This window comes from Pseudophryne corroboree, chromosome 3 (assembly GCF_028390025.1).
Source record: "Pseudophryne corroboree isolate aPseCor3 chromosome 3, aPseCor3.hap2, whole genome shotgun sequence".
Classification (NCBI taxonomy): domain Eukaryota; kingdom Metazoa; phylum Chordata; class Amphibia; order Anura; family Myobatrachidae; genus Pseudophryne; species Pseudophryne corroboree.
Genome location: NC_086446.1, coordinates 494,384,007 through 494,406,624, shown reverse-complemented (window position 1 = coordinate 494,406,624; position 22,618 = coordinate 494,384,007). Strand labels below are relative to the sequence as shown.

At 44.4% G+C, this 22,618-nt stretch overlaps 1 protein-coding gene across 7 annotated transcripts in view; it reads right to left on the bottom strand.

Annotated features, from left to right (window-relative positions):
• Positions 1 to 22,618, bottom strand: part of DNAH9 (dynein axonemal heavy chain 9) — a 1,014,643-nt gene that overhangs the window by 288,473 nt on the left and 703,552 nt on the right. For all 7 annotated transcript variants that reach the window (XM_063960955.1, XM_063960958.1, XM_063960957.1 and 4 more), the window contains 3 exons: positions 10,931 to 11,191; positions 9,038 to 9,463; positions 7,701 to 7,820 (listed from right to left, as the gene is read on the bottom strand). In XM_063960955.1, the coding sequence (XP_063817025.1) occupies positions 7,701 to 7,820; positions 9,038 to 9,463; positions 10,931 to 11,191 (807 nt within the window). The remainder of the gene's footprint in view (positions 1 to 7,700; positions 7,821 to 9,037; positions 9,464 to 10,930; positions 11,192 to 22,618) is intronic.

Genomic DNA, 22,618 nt, shown 5'->3' with positions numbered 1-22,618 from the left:
AAGAGGAAGAGGCCTTGGATCTTCCAACAATAGATCCAGAAGATCTGCATACCAAGCCCTTCTTGGCCAGTCCGGAGCAATGAAGATTGCCTGAACTCTTGTTCTCTTTATGAGTTTTAGAATCCGTGGAATGAGTGGAAAAGGAGGAAACATGTACACTGACTGGAACACCCACTGAGTCACCAGGGCGTCCACCGCCACTGCTTGCGGGTCTCGTGACCTGGAACAGTACCTCCGAAGCTTCTTGTTGAGACGGGAGGCTATCATGTCTATTTGAGGTACACCCCAAAGACTTGTCACCTCCGTGATCACCTCCGGATGGAAGCCCCACTCTCCTGAATGGAGATCGTGTCTGCTGAGGAAGCCCGCTTCCCAGTTGTCCACTCCCGGAATTAAGATTGCTGACAGCGCCAACGCGTGCCTTTCTGCCTAGAGGAGGATTCTTGTTACCTCTGACACTGCAGCTTTGCTCTTCGTTCCGCCCTGTCGGTTTATGTAGGCCACCGTCGTTACATCGTCCAACTGCACCTGAATGTCTTGATCTTGTAGAAGATGCACCGCTTGTAGTAGGCCATTGTACACGGCTCTTAGCTCCAGAATGTTTATTGGAAGAATGAATTCCAGTCTTGACCACCTTCATTGGAAGGTTTCCCCTTGGGTGACTGCGCCCCAACCTCTGAGACTTGCATACGTGGTTAGAAAGATCCAGTACTGAATCCCGAACCTGCGTCCCTCGAGAAGATGAGGCAGCTGTAGCCACCACAGGAGTGAAATCCTGGCTTTTTGCGACAGACGTATCCTCTGGTGCATGTGCAGGTGAGATCCCGACCACTTGTCCAGAAGATCCAGTTGGAAGGACCGTGCATGAAATCTTCCGTACTGTAGAGCCTTGTAGGAGACAACCATCTTCCCCAGAAGGCGAATGCACTGATGAAGCGATACCCGGGCAGGTCTCAAGACATCCCGGACCATCATTTGTATCACCAACGCTTTTTCCACCAGAAGAAATACCCTCTGCACCTCCGTGTCGAGAATCATCCCTAGGAAAGACAAACTCCTTGTCGGCTCCAAATGTGACTTTGGAAGATTCAGGATCCATCCGTGTTCCCTGAGCAGTCGAGTCGTGAGAGCAATGGACTGCAACAACCTCTCCCTGGAAGCTGCCTTTATCAGCAGATCATCCAGACATGGAATTATATTCACCCCCTGCTTGCGGAGGAGAATCATCATCTCTGCCATTACCTTGGTGAACACCCTCGGTGCTGTGGAGAGGCCGAATGGCAGTGACTGGAACTGATAGCGACAATCCAACAGTGCAAATATGAGATAAGCCCGGTGTGGCGGCCAAATCGGAATGTGGAGTTACGCATCCTTGATATCTAGAGATACCAGGAACTCTACCTCCTCTAGCCCTGAGATCACCATTCTCAGGCACTCCATTTTGAACTTGAATTCCCTCAGATAAGGGTTTAGCGACTCCAGGTTCAAAATTGGCCTGACCGAACCATCCGGTTTCAGTACCACGAAAAGATTTGAATAGTAACCCTGTTGTAACAGATGAGGTGGAACTGGAACAATAACAGCAGACCTTTCCAATTGTGAATGGCTTCCTGAAGGATAGCCCTTTCTGTCAGCAAAGCTGGCAGACCTGATTTGAAAGACCTGTGGGGTGGGAGCTCTTGAAACTCCAGTTTGTATCCCTAGGATGTAAGAGAAAGGAAAATTGTTAGAGATAAGAAGTACAGTATACGTGGTATATGTGGTATAAACACAGTTTCACCTAAGCCACATCCCGTTAGAATCTCTGCCTCAATTAGGTTGCTCTGCTGAGCAGTCACTTTATGTCAGGTTCCATTGCATAATTTGGGCGGAGTCAAGTTCCGCAGAAGCATGATCGGAAAATCAACTTTCTATATTTTTATACATATAGTAAACTTTATTGCTCCTCTTCCAGATGTCACATCGAGATCAAACATACCTCAGTTTCTTTCCAAGTCACTAAACTAGCAATAGTGAAAACGCGATACAAATTCATATATCATTTACCATTAGATTATTTTGAGAATACTTCTGGATTGTGATTTTCTTTGGCTAGTAATTTTCCTTCATATTAATAGTGATTCAACATACAGAATACAATCAGGCCAGTGTAGGGGAGATAATATTTATCACCTCAGTAAAGCAAATGAATACACTTTATACTGTATGAAGATTTCATTGATACAATACTGAGCAGAAACTCCTATAGATCACAATCCCCCACAACACATCATTTTATAGACAAGGCTGAGTCATATTCATTTAAATTGATGGTGTTCCACACAAAAACAGTGAAATGTTACATTTTGATGGCAGTATTTTTTCATTATATCATACCTCCCAACTTTTTAAAAGCACAAAGCGGGACCCCGAAAAGGGGACGTGGCCTATGTGAAAAGGGGTGTGGCCTCACATCAGAGCTGCAATCGCGAGTCCCTTTTACCATCACTGAGGGGCATGCCCAGCGCTCTCTGAGCTGCTGGCATGCCCTCTCTGTCACCTGTGAATAGACGCTTAGAAGAGCAGCAGTGACAGGGGCTTCCAACCCCCCTCCCCCCTACCGCGAGACACTGCGATTCGCGGATGGGACAGCGGAACAGTCCCCAAAAAAACGGGACAGGCCCATGAAAATCAGGACAGTTGGGAGGTATGTTATATTGTATTTTCTAAAAATTTAGGCCAAAGGTCTGTTTATGTTTAGTAGTTCATTTTACAATGTATTTTTATTTAACAATGCAGGCAGTTATTTTCGACTAGAGTCATTTTATATTTTCAGCTATGAATGTGAATGAAATTTTGGGTGAAGAGATAAATAGTGATGAATTATAATGCAAAGATTATACAAGCAACCAAACAGATACTTATTTTACAGAATTAAACAATGATAACTCCAAGGGGTATATGCAATTCACGGCGAATCGCGGCAATTTTTCGACGTTTTTTAATTCGACTAAATTCGCCAGGTGAATTCCGGAAGGTGGCTTCCGGAATTCACCATATTCAATGAAAAACGGATTCGCCAGAATCGCGGGCGAAAATCGGCCGATTTGGCGGATTTTGCCGCGATTTTAAAAAACGGGAAAAAACGGGAAAAACCCGGAAAAAAAAATGGCGTGGGGTCCCCCCTCCAAAGCATAACCAGCCTCGGGCTCTTCGAGCTGGTCCTGGTTCTAAAAATGCAGGGGAAAAATTGGGCAGGGATCCCCCGTATTTTTAAAACCAGCACCGGGCTCTGCGCCTGGTGCTGGTGCCAAAAATACGGGGGACAAAAAGAGTAGGGGTCCCCCGTATTTTTAACACCAGCATCGGGCTCCACTAGCTGGACAGATAATGCCACAGCCGGGGGTCACTTTTATGCCGTGCCCTGCGGCCGTGGCATTAACTACCCAACTAGTCACCCCTGGCCGGGGTACCCTGGGGGAGTGGGGACCCCTACAATCAAGGGGTCCCCCCCCCCCAGCCACCCAAGGGCCAGGGGTGAAGCCCGAGGCTGTCCCCCCCCATCCAATGGGCTGCGGATGGGGGGGCTGATAGCCTTTTGTGATAATAAAAAGATATTGTTTTTTCCATTAGTACTACAAGTCCCAGCAAGCCTCCCCCGCAAGCTGGTACTTGGAGAACCACAAGTACCAGCATGCGGGAGAAAAACGGGCCCGCTGGTACCTGTAGTACTACTGGGAAAAAATACCCAAATAAAAACAGGACACACACACCGTGAAAGTAAAACTTTATTTCATACGCCGACACACACATACTTACCTATGTTGACACGCCGACTGCCACGGTCTCCGACGATCCGAGGTACCTGTGAAAAAATTATACTCACCTTCCAGCGTCCAGAGGTACATCCAGGTCCAGAGATAATCCACGTACTTGGCAAAACAAAAAAACGAACACCGATCCATACCGGACTAGAAAGGGGTCCAATGCTTTCACATCAGACCCCTTTCTCCCGAATGCCGGGACATCACGTGACTCCTGTCACTGAAGTCCCTTCAGCCAATCAGGAAGCGCTACTTCCGTGGCGCTCATCTGATTGGCTGTGCGCTGTCTGTGATGTGACAGCGCATCGCAAAGCCGCTGACCGGCGGGTGACCTTACCGCTAGCCGCTAAGTTCCCACCATTGAATATAATGGACTGGGCTGTGCGATGCGCTGTCTGCTCAGACGCACAGAGCCAATCAGATGAGCGCAACGAAGTTGCGCTTCCTGATTGGCTATAGAGACCTTTCTGTGACAGCTGTCACTGACAGGTCTCTCTGCATTCGGGGATAGGGGTCCCATGTGTCAGCATGGGACCCCTTTCAGTCCGTTTGGTCGGGTATTTGCGGTTTGTTATTTTCTACAAGTACGTGGATGTATCTCTGGACCATGGCTGAGGTGAGTATATTGATCTTTTTTTTCAGGTACCCCTGGATTCTACATGGAGAAGAGGACCGATGTCGGCGTGTGAACATAGGTAAGTATGTGTGTGTCGACGTAAGAAATAAAGTTTTACTTTCACGGTGTGTGTGTCCTGTTTTTATTTGGGTATTTTTTTTCCAGTAGTACTACAGGTACCAGCGGGCCCGTTTTTCTCCCGCATGCTGGTACTTGTGGTTCTCCAAGTACCAGCTTGCGGGGGAGGCTTGCTGGGACTTGTAGTACTACTGGAAAAAACAATATCTTTTAATTATCACAAAAGGCTATCAGCCCTCCCATCCGCAGCCCATTGGATGGGGGGGACAGCCTCGGGCTTCACCCCTGGCCCTTGGGTGGCTGGGGGGGGGGACCCCTTGATTGAAGGGGTCCCCACTCCCCCAGGGTACCCCGGCCAGGGGTGACTAGTTGGATATTTAATGCCATGGCCGCAGGGCACGGCATAAAAGTGACCCCCGGCTGTGGCATTATCTGTCCAGCTAGTGGAGCCCGATGCTGGTGTTAAAAATACGGGGGACCCCTACTCTTTTTGTCCCCCGTATTTTTGGCACCAGCACCAGGCGCAGAGCCCGGTGCTGGTTTTAAAAATACGGGGGATCCCCTGTCAATTTTTTCCCCGCATTTTTAGAACCAGGACCAGCTCGAAGAGCCCGAGGCTGGTTATGCTTTGGAGGGGGGACCCCACGCAATTTTTTTTTCGGATTGTACCGTTCCAGCAATAAAAAAAAAAAAATAATATTTTTAAAAAATTATAAATAATATTTGTGCCTCCAAAAAAAAAAAAAAAAGTACCTAATCCCTTCTAATATAAATAGATCTGCTATTCCCAAAAAAAAAACACAAAAAAAACCATGTTTAAAATTTTTTTATTTGTTTTCACCCTCCAAAGTGTGGCGGATTGAAAATGACGAATTTGCTGTCTAAAAGCACTGCTGTCGAATTTCCAAACTTGAATTGAATATGCTTTGGTCGAATTGCAGCACTTATATCATTGCAGAAAAGTCGAATTTGCAAAAATTCGAATTTCAAAAAGTCGAATTTTGAAAGTCCGTTTTTTGGTCGGAAAGCACTGAATTGCATAGGCGAATTTTTTTTTTGGTCGAAAATGACCCGAAATTCGACAATTTCGGGAATTCGACCGCAATTGCATATACCCCCAAGTATTTTTATTTATTTTTTTACTGTGGTCTCACTTATGTATGGAATGTTCATACAGCTGCTTGGATGGTTGCTGTGCTTCGTTTATAAATGCTTTTCCAATAGGCCTATAATTAACTTAAACATCTTTAGGGTGTTGCACGCTGACTAAATGAAAAAATGAAGGCGTGAGCTATTCTCAGACACTGATTGTCACAGAAATGGGTCCTCCATGCAAGTTTGGGAAAGTGATTTGAGCTCTAAAAAAAACAAGGTTGTCTTAAGTTGTCTTTAAAGCAGTTATACAAGTGGGTTGGGTAAATTACATCGGTCATTATGGGTGTTTTCTCCTGCAGCTGACATGTTCATCATATCAACACTGATGAAATGTCAATAATGTGGTTTTAAGGTAAGTCTATCCCTAAACCAACCCATTCTGTCAATGTCTATATTTTCCAGGTTTCAACATTTATGGTGTTGTCATAACAATGTCAATATAATAAATGTTGACATTGTCACCGTCAACAATCTGGCTCATGTAATACTTAACTGATGATAAACATTTGTTTGTGTATTTTCCTGTAGCTACCATTTTTGGTATATTGTAATACATCGGGGCAGCACGGATAGTGTAATGGTTAGCATTACTGGCTGCCTCACAGAACTGAGGTCATGGGTTTCCCCTGGATACTCCGGTTTCCTCCCACAATACAAAAATCTACTGGTATGTTAATTGGCTCCCAACAAAATTAACCCTAGCATGAATGTGTCTGTGCGTGTACATGTGATAGGTAATATAGATTGTAAGCTCCACTGGGCAGTGACTGATATGAGTGGCCAAATATTCTCCTAAAAGCACTGTAGAATATGTGTGCGCTATATAAATAACTGGTAATAGATGGTAATAATAATAAAAAATAATAATAATAAATCTCTTTTCCCACCTTTGAAAATTTCCCATTAGCAATATGTACTTAGTGTTTAGCTAAGTAGAAAAAGTTTACTTGGAGTATTTGAAACCGTCAGGGCAGCTACCGTAAGTGATGGGAATATTTTAATCAATATGGAGATGGGCCAGCTTTGGCTTGTTGCGCTTACAATAAGTACAGAACTGTAAGTATAACCGAAACATTATAATGTGTTTGCAGAGTTCTTTTAGGGTGCAGCCAGCAGCCATTGTATTTGTTTTTTTATTGATTCAGGAAGTGAGAAGTGAATATTTGATCCATTTGTTGTGTATACTGAAGTTGGTGGATTGCTGAGTTGTTGGATAGATTTACAGCTGTAACGGGCTTTTACAGTCGCAGCCATGGGAAAACATAGGAGGGATATTTGTCTCCTGACCGCCGGTCACATAACTACATCCCGTATATCGAGCTTAGCTGCTTTTATATCTACTTAAAAAAAATGCTGCTTTTACAGTGAATCTACTTAAATAAAATAAAACCATAAAGTGAAAAGCTCAACCCACACTCTTAGGGGTATATTTACTAAAGAGTGGGTCATTAGAAGTGGAGATGTTGCCTATAGCAACCAGTCAGATTCTACTTATCATTTACCTAGCACCTTCTAGACGATAACAGCTTGAATCTGATTGGTTGCTATGAGCAATATCTCCACTTCTAAAAACCTGCATTTTAGTGAATATACAACTTATAGTTGCTTACAAGGAAAGAATTGAAAAAAAATCACCCTGGCATGAAACGAGTAACTGGACACACTCCTTAATATTTTCGGTATGGCAGAATAACATTTATAGTCACAGCTTTTTGTAAGTTACCTACTGAAAGTGTCAATGACACTAAGGTTCATTTCTGAAATTGATGAGCCGCTGAAATGTTCTGCTGACATGAAGTCACAGAAGTCTCTTTGTGCATCTATTTCTTTGAAAAGGAGTATGCAGACCTGGGTACAGCATTTTTGTAACAGAAATAATCATATTTAATATTTTAATATGCTGCCGGGTTGGAGATGTGAAAAAACATTATGTCTTGCATTGCATGTGACACTTCATGGATTTTAAACCATGCAAATATAAGAGAATGCCGTATTTTTCCTTCAAATATAACTATGTCCTTTACGCTAATATAACTTTTCAAACTCACCAGACGGTTGGCGAGGGAGATGGTCAGAGCGGTAGCATCAGCTTCCTGTTGACACTTCAACTTATCTGCAGTTGCTTTCTCAAACTTTGCTGTTAGCTTGCCAAGGTTTTCATTCAGATGCTGTGAAGTAATAGTGAAGTTAAAATGCATCTATGATCAGGCAGTAGTCACAGACAACATGCTTTGGAGGACAGCAAAATGAAGCATATGTTTACAGATTTCAGTTTAATGTAAATGGTCTTTACCTGTATCTATATCATGGTAGTTTGTGAAAGTGGTAAGAATGACACTATCTCAGTTATCACCATTGGGCATTAGAATGGCTACACAAACTCCTGCCAGGCTGTGCCCATGCCCACCATTACATTGCATGGACTTGATGTAAAGGGTCAGTAAAAGTAATATATACTGTAATAATATGGAAAGCACCTTATGATTTAAGCAAAATTTTGGTACAATGTCCACCACCCTCACTTATGGGAAAAACATACTAAGTTTTGGAGAGTGATAAAGTGGACGAAGATAAAGTACCAGTCAATCAGCTCCTAACTATACTTTTTCGAACACAGCCTGTGACATGGCAGTTGGTTGGTACTTTATGTCTCTCCACTTTATCACTCCCCAGGGCTTAGTGCATCTGTCTCTGGCCTTAAACCTTTTGAGTTATTTTAGTTACTTAGCGCATAGCCCTTCTAAGTTTAGATAAGAACCTTCCTTTTATTTTTTTTATTTTTGTTTTCCAGAGCTATAATTGTAGCTACTGAAGAGAAAATAGCAGAGTTGTCACTCTGCTTTTCTGCCATGTATTATCACGCAAAGTATTTTATTACAATTTGCAGAAGGACATATACAAATAAGTGAATGCAAGCCACTCTAAGCTGGAAACCTCTTTAATACATTGGCATGAAATTTTACAATGGGTTTAAATTGTTCTCTTTGTGTACATTCTGAGTAGCACTGAAGGACATAGGGCCTAATTCAGACCTAATCGTAGCAGCAAATTTGTTAGCAGTTGGGCAAAACCATGTACACTGCAGGGGGGACAGATATAACATGTGCAGAGAGAGTTAGATTTGGGTGGGGTGTGTTCAAACTGAAATCTAAATTGCAGTGTAAAAATAAAGCAGCCAGTATTTACCCTGCACAGAAACAATATAACCCACCCAAATCTAACTCTCTTTGCACATTATATCTGCCCCTCCTGCAGTGTACATGGTTTTGCCCATCTGCTATCAAATTTGCTGCTACGATCAGGTCTGAATTAGGCCTTGTGTTTTTTCCTCTATAGGTTATAAGTTTATATGTCCATATACTATGTTTCCTGGAAAATAACTTACAGCAATTTTAGCTTTGATAGTGGCCAGTTTCTCTTCCGCGGCTTGTAGCTCAGCATTAGCCTTGTTCAGGGCTTGGCGTTTTGGCTCCACCTCACAGTAGACTTCAAAGAACTTCACAATGTTGATGACCCAGGAACAAAGCCCAGCAGCAGCTTGCGATTTGGATGTAATGAATTCTGGATTGAACTCTGGGTCATTCAAGTATGGCTGAATAGCTTTCATGCAGTTTTCATGAATACTCTCCTTTTTGAAGTTTATCAGGGTGTCTAAAAAGCTGTCCACTTTGCCCATGACCACTCTGGCAGCCTTCCAGCTCCTGTCTTTGGGGACTTTACCTCCAGGGGCTGTGAGGACCATAACAGCTGCCGTGACATTGGTGACGGCTGAAGGTGGGGAGCCAAAAGACTTCAGCTCAGTAAGGTTGTTCTGTAAAGGAAAATAAAAGATTAGTTTGGGTCTGTATTTCTACAAGGCTATGGGCTTCCCACCATGTTATATTACACAAAAGGGTCCCACAATGGACAACTGATCTGTAGTGGGCTCTTGTACAGGTGGCCATATTTGTGCCATAAACAAAAGCAGGAAAAGACACACATATGAAAAAGTACATATACATGCATGTGTTCAGCTGGATAAATCTCATGATGTGACCAGCTGTAAGTCAGTAGCATGTATGCTAGGAGCAACGAGTATGTGTACTTAAGGCCTATGATAGCCTTGAGAAAGCGTGGAGTTGTGGCATGACAATTTTAGTACTAAATGCTAAAGTTGCATTTCTCTATTTGTACCCAATTTAAACTGTAATGAAGTCTCATATACAGAACATAGAATAGCATCTAGGCACTGCTATAAATAAATGTGAAAGATGCATTTATCATATAAAATATGTTGTCTCCTTTATAATTAAAAAGGTAATCTTTCTGCATACTAAAACAGACATATTAATCAAGTAATGCAAATATATATCCACAAGTTCATATAATATAATCTCTCCCATCCAGGACCCTTCACCTATACCATCCTTACCACTGTGCCCCAACTCTGGGTGTAATCCTTGGATCCATCCTCTCCTTCACTCCCCATATCCAGTACATCTCACAATCATGTGTCTTAATATCTCTAGAATCAGACCCTTTCTCACAATGGATGCCACCAAATCTCTCACCCAAAGCACTCGCCATTTATGGCCGTCCCCTCATCACAACAACTTGTATTAAATGCTACTGCCCGTCTCATTTACTTCTGCAGCCAGTTGTGTCAGCCTCATGTCAACTACTTGAGTTTTTTATTTTTTTAAATTGTGACCGGGAACACCAATTAGTGCACCGTGTCTCCTCGCATGAAGGTGCCTCGCTGCGCTCGGTACAGGTTACTATTCCCAATCGTAGTCCAAGGGGATCGTAAAGTAAGAAAAAGTTTAAAGAACTGAAAAGAAATTTGAAAACCCATGTCGACCTTTTCATATGTCAACCTTTACCATGTCGACCTGCTGACCAATGGTGGTTGACCCAATGACCGGATACCCCACAAAGGGGTCTATTCAATTCAAGTCAGATTTCCCAACTTGTCGGATAAATGGCAGTTTCAGACAATTTAAGATTCAACCTATTCAATCAAACCGGCGTTTATCCGACAAGTCAGAAAATCCGACTTATCTGAAAACACGTAGATCGGCGGATTAGCCGCGGATCCACGTGTTTTGTTGGATTCACGGCCAAATCCGAATGGTTTTAGCCTCCCGTTTCCGACAATGTCAATCCGACTTGAAAAAAAGTCGGATTGGCATTGTCGGGAACGGCCAAAACCTGTCGGATTTGGCCACTAATACTGAAATGTCGGATCCTTTTCGTCGGAAAGGATCCGACACCAGTTGAATACACCCCAAAAATATACCTTGTTGAGAGTGTTCAGGGCTTCTTGTGCGGCTATTAAAGCTGGTTCTGCTTTGGCCAAGTCTTTTTCACAGTCTCTCTGCTTCTTTCCGACCTCTTCTGCAATCACAGCTACCTTCTTCTCCTCGTCATCAGCCACTCTTTTCTCTCTACCCACCTTCTCAGTTTCCACACCTACCACCTGGATGAGTTTATCGGCATCTTCGTTCTTTTGCTTAAGATCCACCTCTTGTGCTGCAAGTTTTGCTTTTAGATCATCCACCTTTCAGGATAAAAAAATATGTGTTGTATAGACAGGTTAATAGCTTTACAACACAATGGGCATATGTAATAGGGTGCGAGTTTGCCGGAGGTGCGGGATGCCGGCCGATCTCAGACTCTTTTTGAAAGCAGTAATCATTTACAAGGCATGGTTTTGCCTTGTAAATGAACGCTGCTTTAAACAAAAAAAAAATTCCCAGATCGGCCGGCATTCCGCACCTCCGGCAAAATTGGACCCTATTACATACAGTATGTACCAATGTTTTCTGTGATAACAGCTAATTAGAATTTATTCTAATATTTCTAAAACAACATGCTGGTTTATAGGTATACATGTGGTGCCCTTTTTTTTGAGTGCTTTTGTTTTTAATATTGGTCGTTTACATTGCATAAAAATGGGAGCCTGACACATTGCTGCTGTTTGTGAGGTCATTATGTACATTGCACTTGTCAATATGGGAAGTGTTCACATATCCTTATTAATCCAGACCTGTGTTACATAACATCCTCAGAAATTTTAGTAATTGAATGCATTCAGAAACTGCATTTAGATGCACAATGCTGCCAATGGAATAAATATACAAGCTACAAATGCAACATTTGAAATGAATGCCCCACTGTGCTCTTAGGACCTGTGCACATTGGCAAACAGAATTTCCATTTCTCCTTTCTTTTGTTTCTCATTCTGTCTGAGCAGAGCTGCAAACAGACATTTTGGTGCCCTGTGCCAGAAAGAGAATTGGTGCTCCCCCCTCATAACTAAAATAGGGAAGGCGCGCGGCAAAAATATAGGGGTATGTCTTAATGGGCAAGGAGCATGGTCACAAAAATAGGATTTTGGTTACCTACCGGTAAATCCTTTTTTCGTAGTCCGTAGAGGATGCTGGGGTCCACATTAGTACCATGGGGTATAGACGGGTCCACCAGGAGCCATTGGCACTTTAAGAGTTTGAGAGTGTGGGCTAGCTCCTCCCTCTACGCCCCTCCTACCAGACTCAGTCTAGAAACTGTGCCCGAGGAGACGGACATATTTCGAGAGAAGGATTTTACACAGATAGTGGCGAGATTCATACCAGCTCACACATAAAGGGCACTTCAAGCTAACCAGCTTGAAACACTCAGCAACTGCTGAAACATTACTTACCAAGTAACAATGCAGCACATAACTAAACAAAGTTGTACTGAACCAGATAACGGTTGCAGGAAAATGAAGCGCTGTGCGGGCGCCCAGCATCCTCTATGGACTACAAGAAAAGGATTTACCGGTAGGTAACCAAAATTCCATTTTATCTTACGTCCTAGAGGATGCTGGGGTCCACATTAGTACCATGGGGATGTACCAAAGCTCCCAGAATGGGAGGGAGAGCGCGGAGGCTCCTGCAGAACTGATTGACTGAACTTCAGATCATTAGAGGACAAAGTATCAATCTTGTAGAACTTAGCAAACGTGTTCGACCCAGACCAAGTTGCCGCTCAGCAAAGTTGTAACGCCGAGACACCCCGGGCAGCCACCCAGGAAGACCCCACCTTACGAGTAGAGTGGGCCTTAATAGATCTTGGACACGGCAATCCAGCCATAAAATAAGCATGCTGGATAGTGAACCTGATCCAGCGAGAGATCGTCTGCTTAGAAGCAGGACACCCAACTTTCTTGGGATCATACAGGACAAACAGAGCGTCCGACATTCTGTGACGAGTAGTCCTCATCACCTAGATCTTCAGAGCCCTTACAACATCCAAGGACTTTGATGTAATTGAGGACTCAGTAGCCACTGGCACCACAATAGGTTGGTTGATATGAAATGCCAATACAACCTTCAGAAGAAACTGCTGACGTGACCGGAGCTCAGCTCTATCTTCGTGGAAGATCAAGTAAGGGCTTTTACAAGATAAAGCCCCCAATTCAGACACGCGTCTAGCAGAAGCTAAGGCCAACAACGTGACCGCCTTCCATGTAAGAAATTTGACCTCAACCTCCTGTAGAGGCTCAAACCAATCCAACTGGAGGAACTGCAACACCACGTTAAGGTCCCAAGGCGCCGTAGGCGGTACAAAGGGAGGGTGGATGTGCAGAACTCCCTTCAAAAAGGTCTGAACCTCAGGGAGAACAGCCAAGTGTTTCTGGAAGAAAATGGATAAGGCCGAAATCTGGACCTTCACAGATCCCAACCTCAGGCCCATATCCACACCTGCTTGCAGGAAGAGGAGAAAACGTTAGAGTTGAAACTCCACCGTAGGAAACTTCTTGGATTCACACCAAGAGACATATTTCTTCCAAATACGATGGTAATGTTTAGACGTTATCCCTTTCCTAGCCTGTATCAGGGTAGGAATGACCTTCTTCGGAATGCCCCACCGAGCAAGTATCAGGCGCTCAACTTCCGTGCCGTCAAACGTAGCCGCGGTAAGTCTTGATAGGCGAACGGCCCCTGCTGCAGTAGGTCCTCCCGAAGAGGAAGAGGCCTCGGTTCTTCTTGCTGTAGATTCAGAAGGTCCGCGTACCAAGCCCTTCTCGGCCAGTCTGGAGCAATGAGGATCGCTTGAACCCTTGTTCTCCTTATGAGCTTTAGGATTCTTGGGATGAGTGGGACTGGTGGAAACACGTACACTGACTGGAATACCCACGAAGACACCGGGGCATCCACTGCCACTGCTTGTGGATCACTCGACCTGTAACAATAACGCCAAAGCTTCTTGTTGAGACGAGAGGCCATCATGTCTATTTGGGGTAATCCCCAAAGGTCTGTTATTTCCTTGAACACCTCTGGATGGTGACCCCACTCCCATGGATGGAGATCGTGTCTGCTGAGGAAGTCTGCTTCCCAGTTGTCTACTCCCGGAATGAAGATGGCTGACAGCGCCAACGCATGTTTTTCTGTCCAGAGGAGTATTCTTGTCACCTCTGACATTGCCGCTCTGCTCTTCGTTCCGCCCTGTCGGTTTATGTAAGCCACTGTTGTTACTTTGTCCGACTGCACTTGAATGGCCCGATTTCTTAGAAGAGGGGCTGCCTGAAGAAGACCATTGTAGACAGCTCTTAGTTCCAGGATGTTGATGGGCAGGCCGGCTTCCAGGCTTAACCACCGTCCTTGGAAAGTTACTCCTTGAGTGACTGCTCCCCAGCCCCGAAGGCTCGTATCCATGGTTAGAAGGACCCATTCCTGAATCCTGAACCTGCGGCCCTCCAGAAGGTGAGGTAATTGTAACCACCAGAGGAGCGAAATCCTGGCCTTTGGCGACAGACGAATTCTATGGTGCATGTGGAGATGAGATCCTGACCATTTGTCCAGGAGATCCAGCAGGATAACCCTAGCATGAAATCTTCCGTACTGGAGGGCCTCGTAGAGGCCACCATCTTCCCCAGAAGGCAATTGCAATGACGAACCGACACCCGGGCAGTCTTCAGGACATCCCTGACCGATGTTTGCATCACCAACGCTGTTTCTTGTGGAAGAAACACCCTCAACACTTCAGTGTCAAGGATCAATCCCAGAAAGGACAACCTCCTGGATGGTTCCAAAGTGATTTTGGAATGTTCAGAATCCAACGTGGACTATGAGTAGATGGGTCGTGAGAGCCATAGACCGCAACTGCTTCTCCTTGGATGATGCCCTTATCAGCAGAACGTCCAGATATGGAATCATGTTCACTCCTTGTGTGCAGAGAACCATCATCTTTGCCATCATCTTGATGATTACCCTCGGTGCTGTGGAAAGGCCAAATTGCGGGTCCTGGAACTGAAAATGACAGTTCAACAGAGCGAATCTGAGAATTGCTTGACGCGGCGGCCAAAACGGAATGTGGGGTTATGCATCCTCGATATCCAGGGATACCAGGAAAACCCCTTCTCCCAATATTACCGCCCTTAGAGACTCCATTTTGAACTTGCACTCCCTCAGAAAAGGGTCTTTTTTAAGCTTAGAATGGGTCTGACCGAACCATCCGGTTTCGGTATATGAAAAGGTTCAAATAGAAACCTTTGTTTTGCATATGAGCTGGTACTGGCACAAGAACCTGTGCCTCCACTGTCTGGACGGCGTCCTGCCGGAAAGTCCTGTCTGCCAGTCCTGTCTGCCAGCCAAGCTGGCAGGCCTGAATTGAAAATCGGTGAGGAGAGAAATGAAATACCAGCCTGTATCCCTGGGACACCGTATATCGCACCCAGGGATCCAGGCCGGACGACACCCAGACATGACTGAACGTCTGAGCTGCGCTCCCACCGGCCCCACCATCAGGGCGTGCAGTCCATTGTCATGTGGAGGACTTTAGTGCACCTGAAGCAGGCTTCTGTTCCCGGGAACCTGCAGCAGCAGGTTTTCTGGACTTGGGCCTACCTCCCCGAAAGGAGGCGTTGGATGGCCTGGCTTCTCTGTTTCTTCGGAGCAGGCGTAGCTGAGGGAAGAAAAGGTGACTTAGCCGCTGTAGCCGTGGAGATCTAGCGCTTCCCCAAAGAGAGCCTGACCTGTGTAGGGTAGGGTCTCCACACTTCTCCTGGATTCTGTGCTTGTTTTGCTGGATCTGGCCCAGGACGACTTGCCATAATTGATGGGACATTGAATTCTGAATTATACCAGAATATTCTAAAGAAAAATGTCAGGACATCTGTCCATGAGCTGCATCTCAAGAGAACGTGGGTCATGCAACAAGACCCAAAGCACACAAGTCATTTGACCAAAGAATGGTTAAAAATAATACATTTACAGATGGAGCCACGCTAATCATGGCTCCATCTGCGACTGAGTGCGCCCGACGAGGCGGCCGCCGGTGACGAATGGGATGCGCGTGCGTCATAGACGCGCACACATCCCATTCAAAGTGAATGGGAGCATCTCTGCGCACTCCCCGGTGTGCCGGGCACCCCCGTCTGCGATGTAGCGATGCTCGATAAGTGTGGCTCCATCTGCAATTGCCAGTACTTTGTGCATGTGCAGGACCCGTTATGTGCATGCGCAGATGGGTCCTGCGATGACAGGTGCATAGCGGCATCAGCCTATCAGTGATTGCTAGTCTTATGCCATTTAGGGGCGGGAAGGGGGTGGCGATGGCCCTCTTTTCCCCAAACTCAGGCATGTTTCCACTGTTGCAGGGAAGGGAAGAGGCCAGGATCACCGTCAGAGGATGGAGATTTCCTGGCCTCTAGGTTGCAGCTGTGGTGGCCAGCTTGTGTGACCCCATGGGTCAGGCAGTCAGCTGATAGTGTCGGAGATGATCTGATACTATGTCCTAAGATGCAGCTCGGATCAGTAATGCATGCAGGAATTGTGACGCCTCTTGCTGCGTTACCATATTAGTGCTATCTCTGCATCTTCTATGTAAGCAGCAGCAACAGCTACTCCAACCACAACTGAATGACCCCTACTATATGCCAATTTTGACCAATGAAGGAGTACAAGACTTACAACACTACAGGCGCCACCTTAGTGTTTGTATTGTTTGCTATATGGGGTGTGATACATGATGCCGGCGGTCACATGACTGACACCGGCATCCCGTCCATGAAAATGCCGACAGAGAATGGGGTACTTATTTACACCTCCCCCGCCCCCTCCTCTAACCCACCTGTGGTGGTGGCTAAGGCTAAGACCCAGGGGGTGGAGGCTAGGGCTAAGACTCGGAGGAGGGGGGGTTAAGACTGTAGTGCCTAAACCTGGGTTTGGATCATTAGATTGACAGTGTCTAGGTTGACAATATTTAGGTCGACCACTATAGGTCGACAGTCACTAGGTCAACAGGGTCAGAAGGTCGACATGTTCTAGGTCGACAGGTCAAAAGGTCGACATAAAAGTTTATTATGTTTTTTTGGTGTCGTTTCCTTCGTAGAGTGACCAGGAACCCCAATTAGTGCACAGTGTCCCCTCGCATGGCTCGCTCCGCTCGCCATGCTTCGGGCAGATTACCATTCCTATCGTATTCCACGTGGATCGTTAAATATGAAAAAGTAAAAAAAAAAGATTTAAAAAAAAACCCTCATGTCGACCTTTTGACCTGTCGACCCTCTGGCCCTGTCGACATAGTGACTGTCGATCTTCAGACCGGATCCCCTAAACCTAAACTCCCCCCCCAAAAAAAAAAAAAAAAACAAACCTAAGAGTGGCCCTGATACTTACCCACAAGATTTTGGCGTTCAGTGTTCCGGCAATGGGATTCTGAGTGGTGACGGGATTCCGGCGTTGATCACCTGACCACTGGCATCCCCAGTGCCGGAAGGCTGACTGCATCCCATTATATGTCCTAGGTCTGGAGTGGCAGGGATCTCCAGGCGGGATACGGTCATTAGGTTGACCACACTTAGGTCGACAGTCATTAGGTTGACCACTATTAGTCGACATGCATTAGGTCAACATGGTCAGCAGGTCGACATGTACTATGTCGACATGGAAAAATGTCGACAAACGATTTTTCCCCATTTTTTTTTACTTTTTCATTCTTTACGATCCACGTGGACTACGATTGGGAATAGTAACCTGCCCGAAGCATGGCGAGAGCGAAGCGAGCCATGGGAGGGGACACGATGCACTAATTGGTGTTCCCCATCACTTTATGAATCAAACGACACCAAAAAAAGTAAAAAAACTCATGTCGACCTTTTTCCATTTCGACCTTGTTCATGTCGACCTAGTGACCATGTCGACCTAATGCATGTCGACTAACAGTGGTCGACTTAATGACTGTTGACCAAAGTGTGGTCGACCTAATGACCCATACCCCTCCAGGCCTAGGAGCAGTAACTTGTTCAAAGAGAGTTATTGCTTATATAAATGTATTATCATAGCTATATATATATATATATATATATATATATATATATATATATATGGGATCCGGTCTGAAGGTCGGCACTGTCTAGGTCGACAATGTTTAGGTCGACCACTGTAGGTCGACAGTCACTAGGTCGACATGGATGGAATGTCGACAGGGTTTCTAGGTCGACAGGTCTAAAGGTCGACATGAGTTTTTAAAAAAAATATATTTTTTTTATTTTTTCATACTTAACGATCCACGTGGACTACGATTGGAATGGTAATCTGTGCCGAGCGAAGCGGTAGCGGAGCGAATGCACCATGTTAGGGGACTAATTGCACTAATTGGGGTTCCCGGTCACTCTACGAAGAAAACGACACCAAAAAAAAATTTAAACCTCATGTCGACCTTTAGACCTGTCGACCTAGCACGTCGACCTAGAAACCCTGTCGACCTTCCATCCATGTCGACCTAGTGACTGTCGACCTATAGTGGTCAACCTAGATACTGTCGATTTGATGAACCACACCCATATATATATATATATATATATATATGTGTACAAAAAGGTGCAAATAGCGCTACAACCTGAATATTCTATAACCAGATATCCCTGAGATGGGAGATCTTAAATTACACGTGAATTGGTGCAAAGGTTAGCAAATTAATAAATTAGTTAAAAAACACTCCCAAGACAAATGGTGTCGCAACCAGATTTCAAAATGTCCAATTCCCAAGGGAACTTAGTTTTCAAAATTGTTCTAGTGGTAAATCAGTTGCGCCTTCAGTGTTCGTGAATAATACGTTGCAAATCCTTAAGTGATAGTTAAAATATGCGTACCAGACATACGTGGAACAGTCGCCTTATTTAGGGTGTCTTTGCATCTGGATGTTCCTTACTCGTACTGACTCTCCGTTCCCATCCGTCCAGATGTTGGTGTGGAGTTTGTACGTATATGCAAGACAGTGTATCAATATACTGCTCTTAGAAAGTGACTTGGTGCTACTTTTGTGCAAAATTTGCAATAAAGTGAATATGTGCAGAAGAAGTGCTGTAAGTGTTTGTTTAAAAATATATAAAAATGAATAAAAATAAATATATTACTGGCAGTGTGCTGATTCCCTTTTTTCTTAGGTAATGTGCTTAAATACCATTTACTAAGGGTGCAACACCATATAGTTCAGTAATTCAGAGGAGATCTAGAGTGGAGGTATATTGATATGGGGCACTTACATCTAAAGTTGCAATAAATTAAACGATGCTGCCGTCATTCCGTCATCAGACTTAAATACCTTAAAAAAAGTCCCATGCGGGAAGGAAAAGCCTCTGATAGTGTAGTATTATTTAAAAAAACATTTTAATAATACATGAAGCGACAAAAAACATATAGATGGACTCGTACAATTTAGAAATACATATAAGCTTATCTGTTGTTTCCTCAGATAGGAGCGGAGTGCCGGTAGGTGTCCAGCGCGTTTCGTCCCTTAGTTCATCTCTGGGACTTCCTCAGGGGTCAATGGTCCATCTATATGTTTTTTGTCGCTTCATGTATTATTAAAATGTTTTTTTAAATAATACTACACTATCAGAGGCTTTTCCTTCCCGCATGGGACTTTTTTTAAGGTATTTAAGTCTGATGACGGAATGACGGCAGCATCGTTTAATTTATTGCAACTTTAGATGTAAGTGCCCCATATCAATATACCTCCTCTCTAGATCTCCTCTGAATTACTGAACTATATGGTGTTGCACCCTTAGTAAATGGTATTTAAGCACATTACCTAAGAAAAAAGGGAATCAGCACACTGCCAGTAATATATTCATTTTTATATATTTTTAAACAAACACTTACAGCACTTCTTCTGCACATATTCACTTTATTGCAAATTTTGCACAAAAGTAGCACCAAGTCACTTTCTAAGAGCAGTATATTGATACACTGTCTTGCATATACGTACAAACTCCACACCAACATCTGGACGGATGGGAACGGAGAGTCAGTACGAGTAAGGAACATCCAGATGCAAAGACACCCTAAATAAGGCGACTGTTCCACGTATGTCTGGTACGCATATTTTAACTATCACTTAAGGATTTGCAACGTATTATTCACGAACACTGAAGGCGCAACTGATTTACCACTAGAACAATATATATATATATATATATATATATATATATATATATATATATATATATAAAAACAGCATTTATATTCCGGCGGATTCAACAGTTAAATTCAGCACATTATTAACGGGACATTCTCTAGATACAATACTTATGCAATGTTAAGGTCAATATACAGGAGGCTTGCTTGTTCTTTCCCCACCACCACATATTACAAATAACCATGTTTACCTGTAATATGTGGTCTTGATGAAAGGGAAATTAATGACGCCATAAGGGCTGATGTTACAAGGTCTGACGGCATGCCTTGAGTGGTGCAGTTATCCGACAGATGACCAGGTGAATACAGGTTATAAGCAGTGAGTGGGGTATTTAAAATGCAGAGGATTTCAGCCAAGCAATCTATGATATGTAAATTGTTGTTAATTCAAATTATGTTAATTTCTGGTGTTCATTAATTTAATGCAATCGTACTTCACTACCCCTTTTTTTATATTCTAATGCAGATACTGTTTTTCTGTTGAGGAATGGAGAATGGAGGGGTGCTGTGTGAAAAATGATTCTACCAACATGCATATTGGGATGCAATTAATATACCGGCTGTCGGGATTCCGGCGCTCAGAAGACCAACGCCGTAATCCCGACAGCCAGAGAAATGCCGCCGGTCGGAAGCATGACCACAGCCCGGTTTTCCCACTCGATTGGTGGGTCAACGCCACCACCCAAGTGGGAATATATCCTATGGCGAGCGCAGCGAGCCACTAGGCCCAAAGCGTGGATTCTACCTGCCGGGATGCTGCTGTTGGGATCCTGACAGCCGGCATCCTGTCAGCCGGGATTACATATGTATTCCACACACACACTGCAGCCACTGAAGGAGTAGGATCCTTATACTTGTGCCCAGAAGTTTTTTCATGTGCTTTATAACCCTATAAGGGGAGTGGTTGACAGGTGACCCCTACTAGGAATTTTCAGATTATTCTATCGACACTATTACCATTGGATTTATCCTTAAACAAGTTGTCCGGGGTGGTAATATTCTACCTACCTTCTTATTTCGGCCTTTTCCTGTTGCCTAAGAATAATGGCATGCTGGTGAAACTTATAGTCTCACCTTCAGTTATCGAGTTTATATATAGCGGTGAGCTTGTTCCTGTTTTTTTTCTTTGTTTTACATTTTTTTATTATATATATATTCCCTCCCCTTAATAGCGCTCAATTGACCTTAGGGGTATATTCAATTAAGGTCGGATCCGACATGCATTTGCTGGAATGGATCCGACAAGGGCTATTCAATGCCCAACTCAATTCGACTTTAAAAAAGTCGAATTGTGATGAGGAACCGGAGAGGGGGGAGAGCCGCGGGCAGACGGGGGACAGCAGCGCTGCAGGAGGATGTGGCACAGCCGCCAGACCTCACGGCAGCGTCCACCTGGCTCCAGCAAGCAGGACCTCACTTGCTGGAGCCAGGTGGACGCTGCCGTGAGCGTTGGCTATGATATATCCTCCTGCAGCGCAGTAGCGCTGCTGTCCCCTGTCTGCCCGCGGCTCTCCCCCGTCTGCCCACGGCTCTCCCCCCTCTCAGGTCCCTCATCTCAGATTGACTTTTTCTTAAGTCGAACGGAGATGGTCGGAAATGGGGCCAAAACCTGTCGAATTTGGCCCCATTTCCCTCAGAAGTACGCGAATCGGCAGCTATACCACCAATTCACATACTATTCGACAAGTCGAATTCCCCGACTTGTCGAATAAAAATGCTGGAGACTGAATAGGTCGGAACCCCTTCCGACATGAAAAAGTCGAAATCTGACGCTTTTTCGACAAGACGGCAATTTCGAATTTAATTGAATAAACCCCTTAGCCTCTCCCACAACTTCAATGAAAAGCAGATCTGATTAGGTTATTTACGACTAAACAATGGCAGGATATTTATGCCAATGTCCAAATGACTTAATCATTCAGAGATGCAGATTAATGGATAGAATCTATCTCACTCCTGTCAGATTGCATAAAATGTGTCCCACCCAATCAAAATTCCTTTGGCAGACTTCAACTAAATTGGCAACTTTATGCATATTTATTGGGAATGCCTTATCAGTCAAATCTGTGGAGCAAAGTTTTCAATCTAGCTGCCAAGGTCAGTGACTAACTCACAAGAGGTGAGCTGATATGTGAACATATTTATTGCAACAAGGGCTGCCGTTGCTCAAAATTGAGACTCGTTCCCTGAAGCTATTATAATAGAAAGCAAAAAAAACGAGTTTTATGGTAAGAACTTACCTTTATTAAAACTCTTTCTGCGAGGTACACTGGGCTCCACAAGGATAGACATAGGGGTGTAGAGTAGGATCTTGATCCGATACACCAACAGGCTGAAAAGCTTTGCCTGTTCCCAGAATGCATAGCGCCGCCTCCTCTATAACCCCGCCTCCCTGCACAGGAGCTCAGTTTTTAGTTAACCAGCCCAATGCAGTAGCAGGAAAAGAGACGACAACGGTTAGTAGCCACATACATCACACTCTCACGACAGCAGAAGTGTCAGCGGCTAATGCCACACCA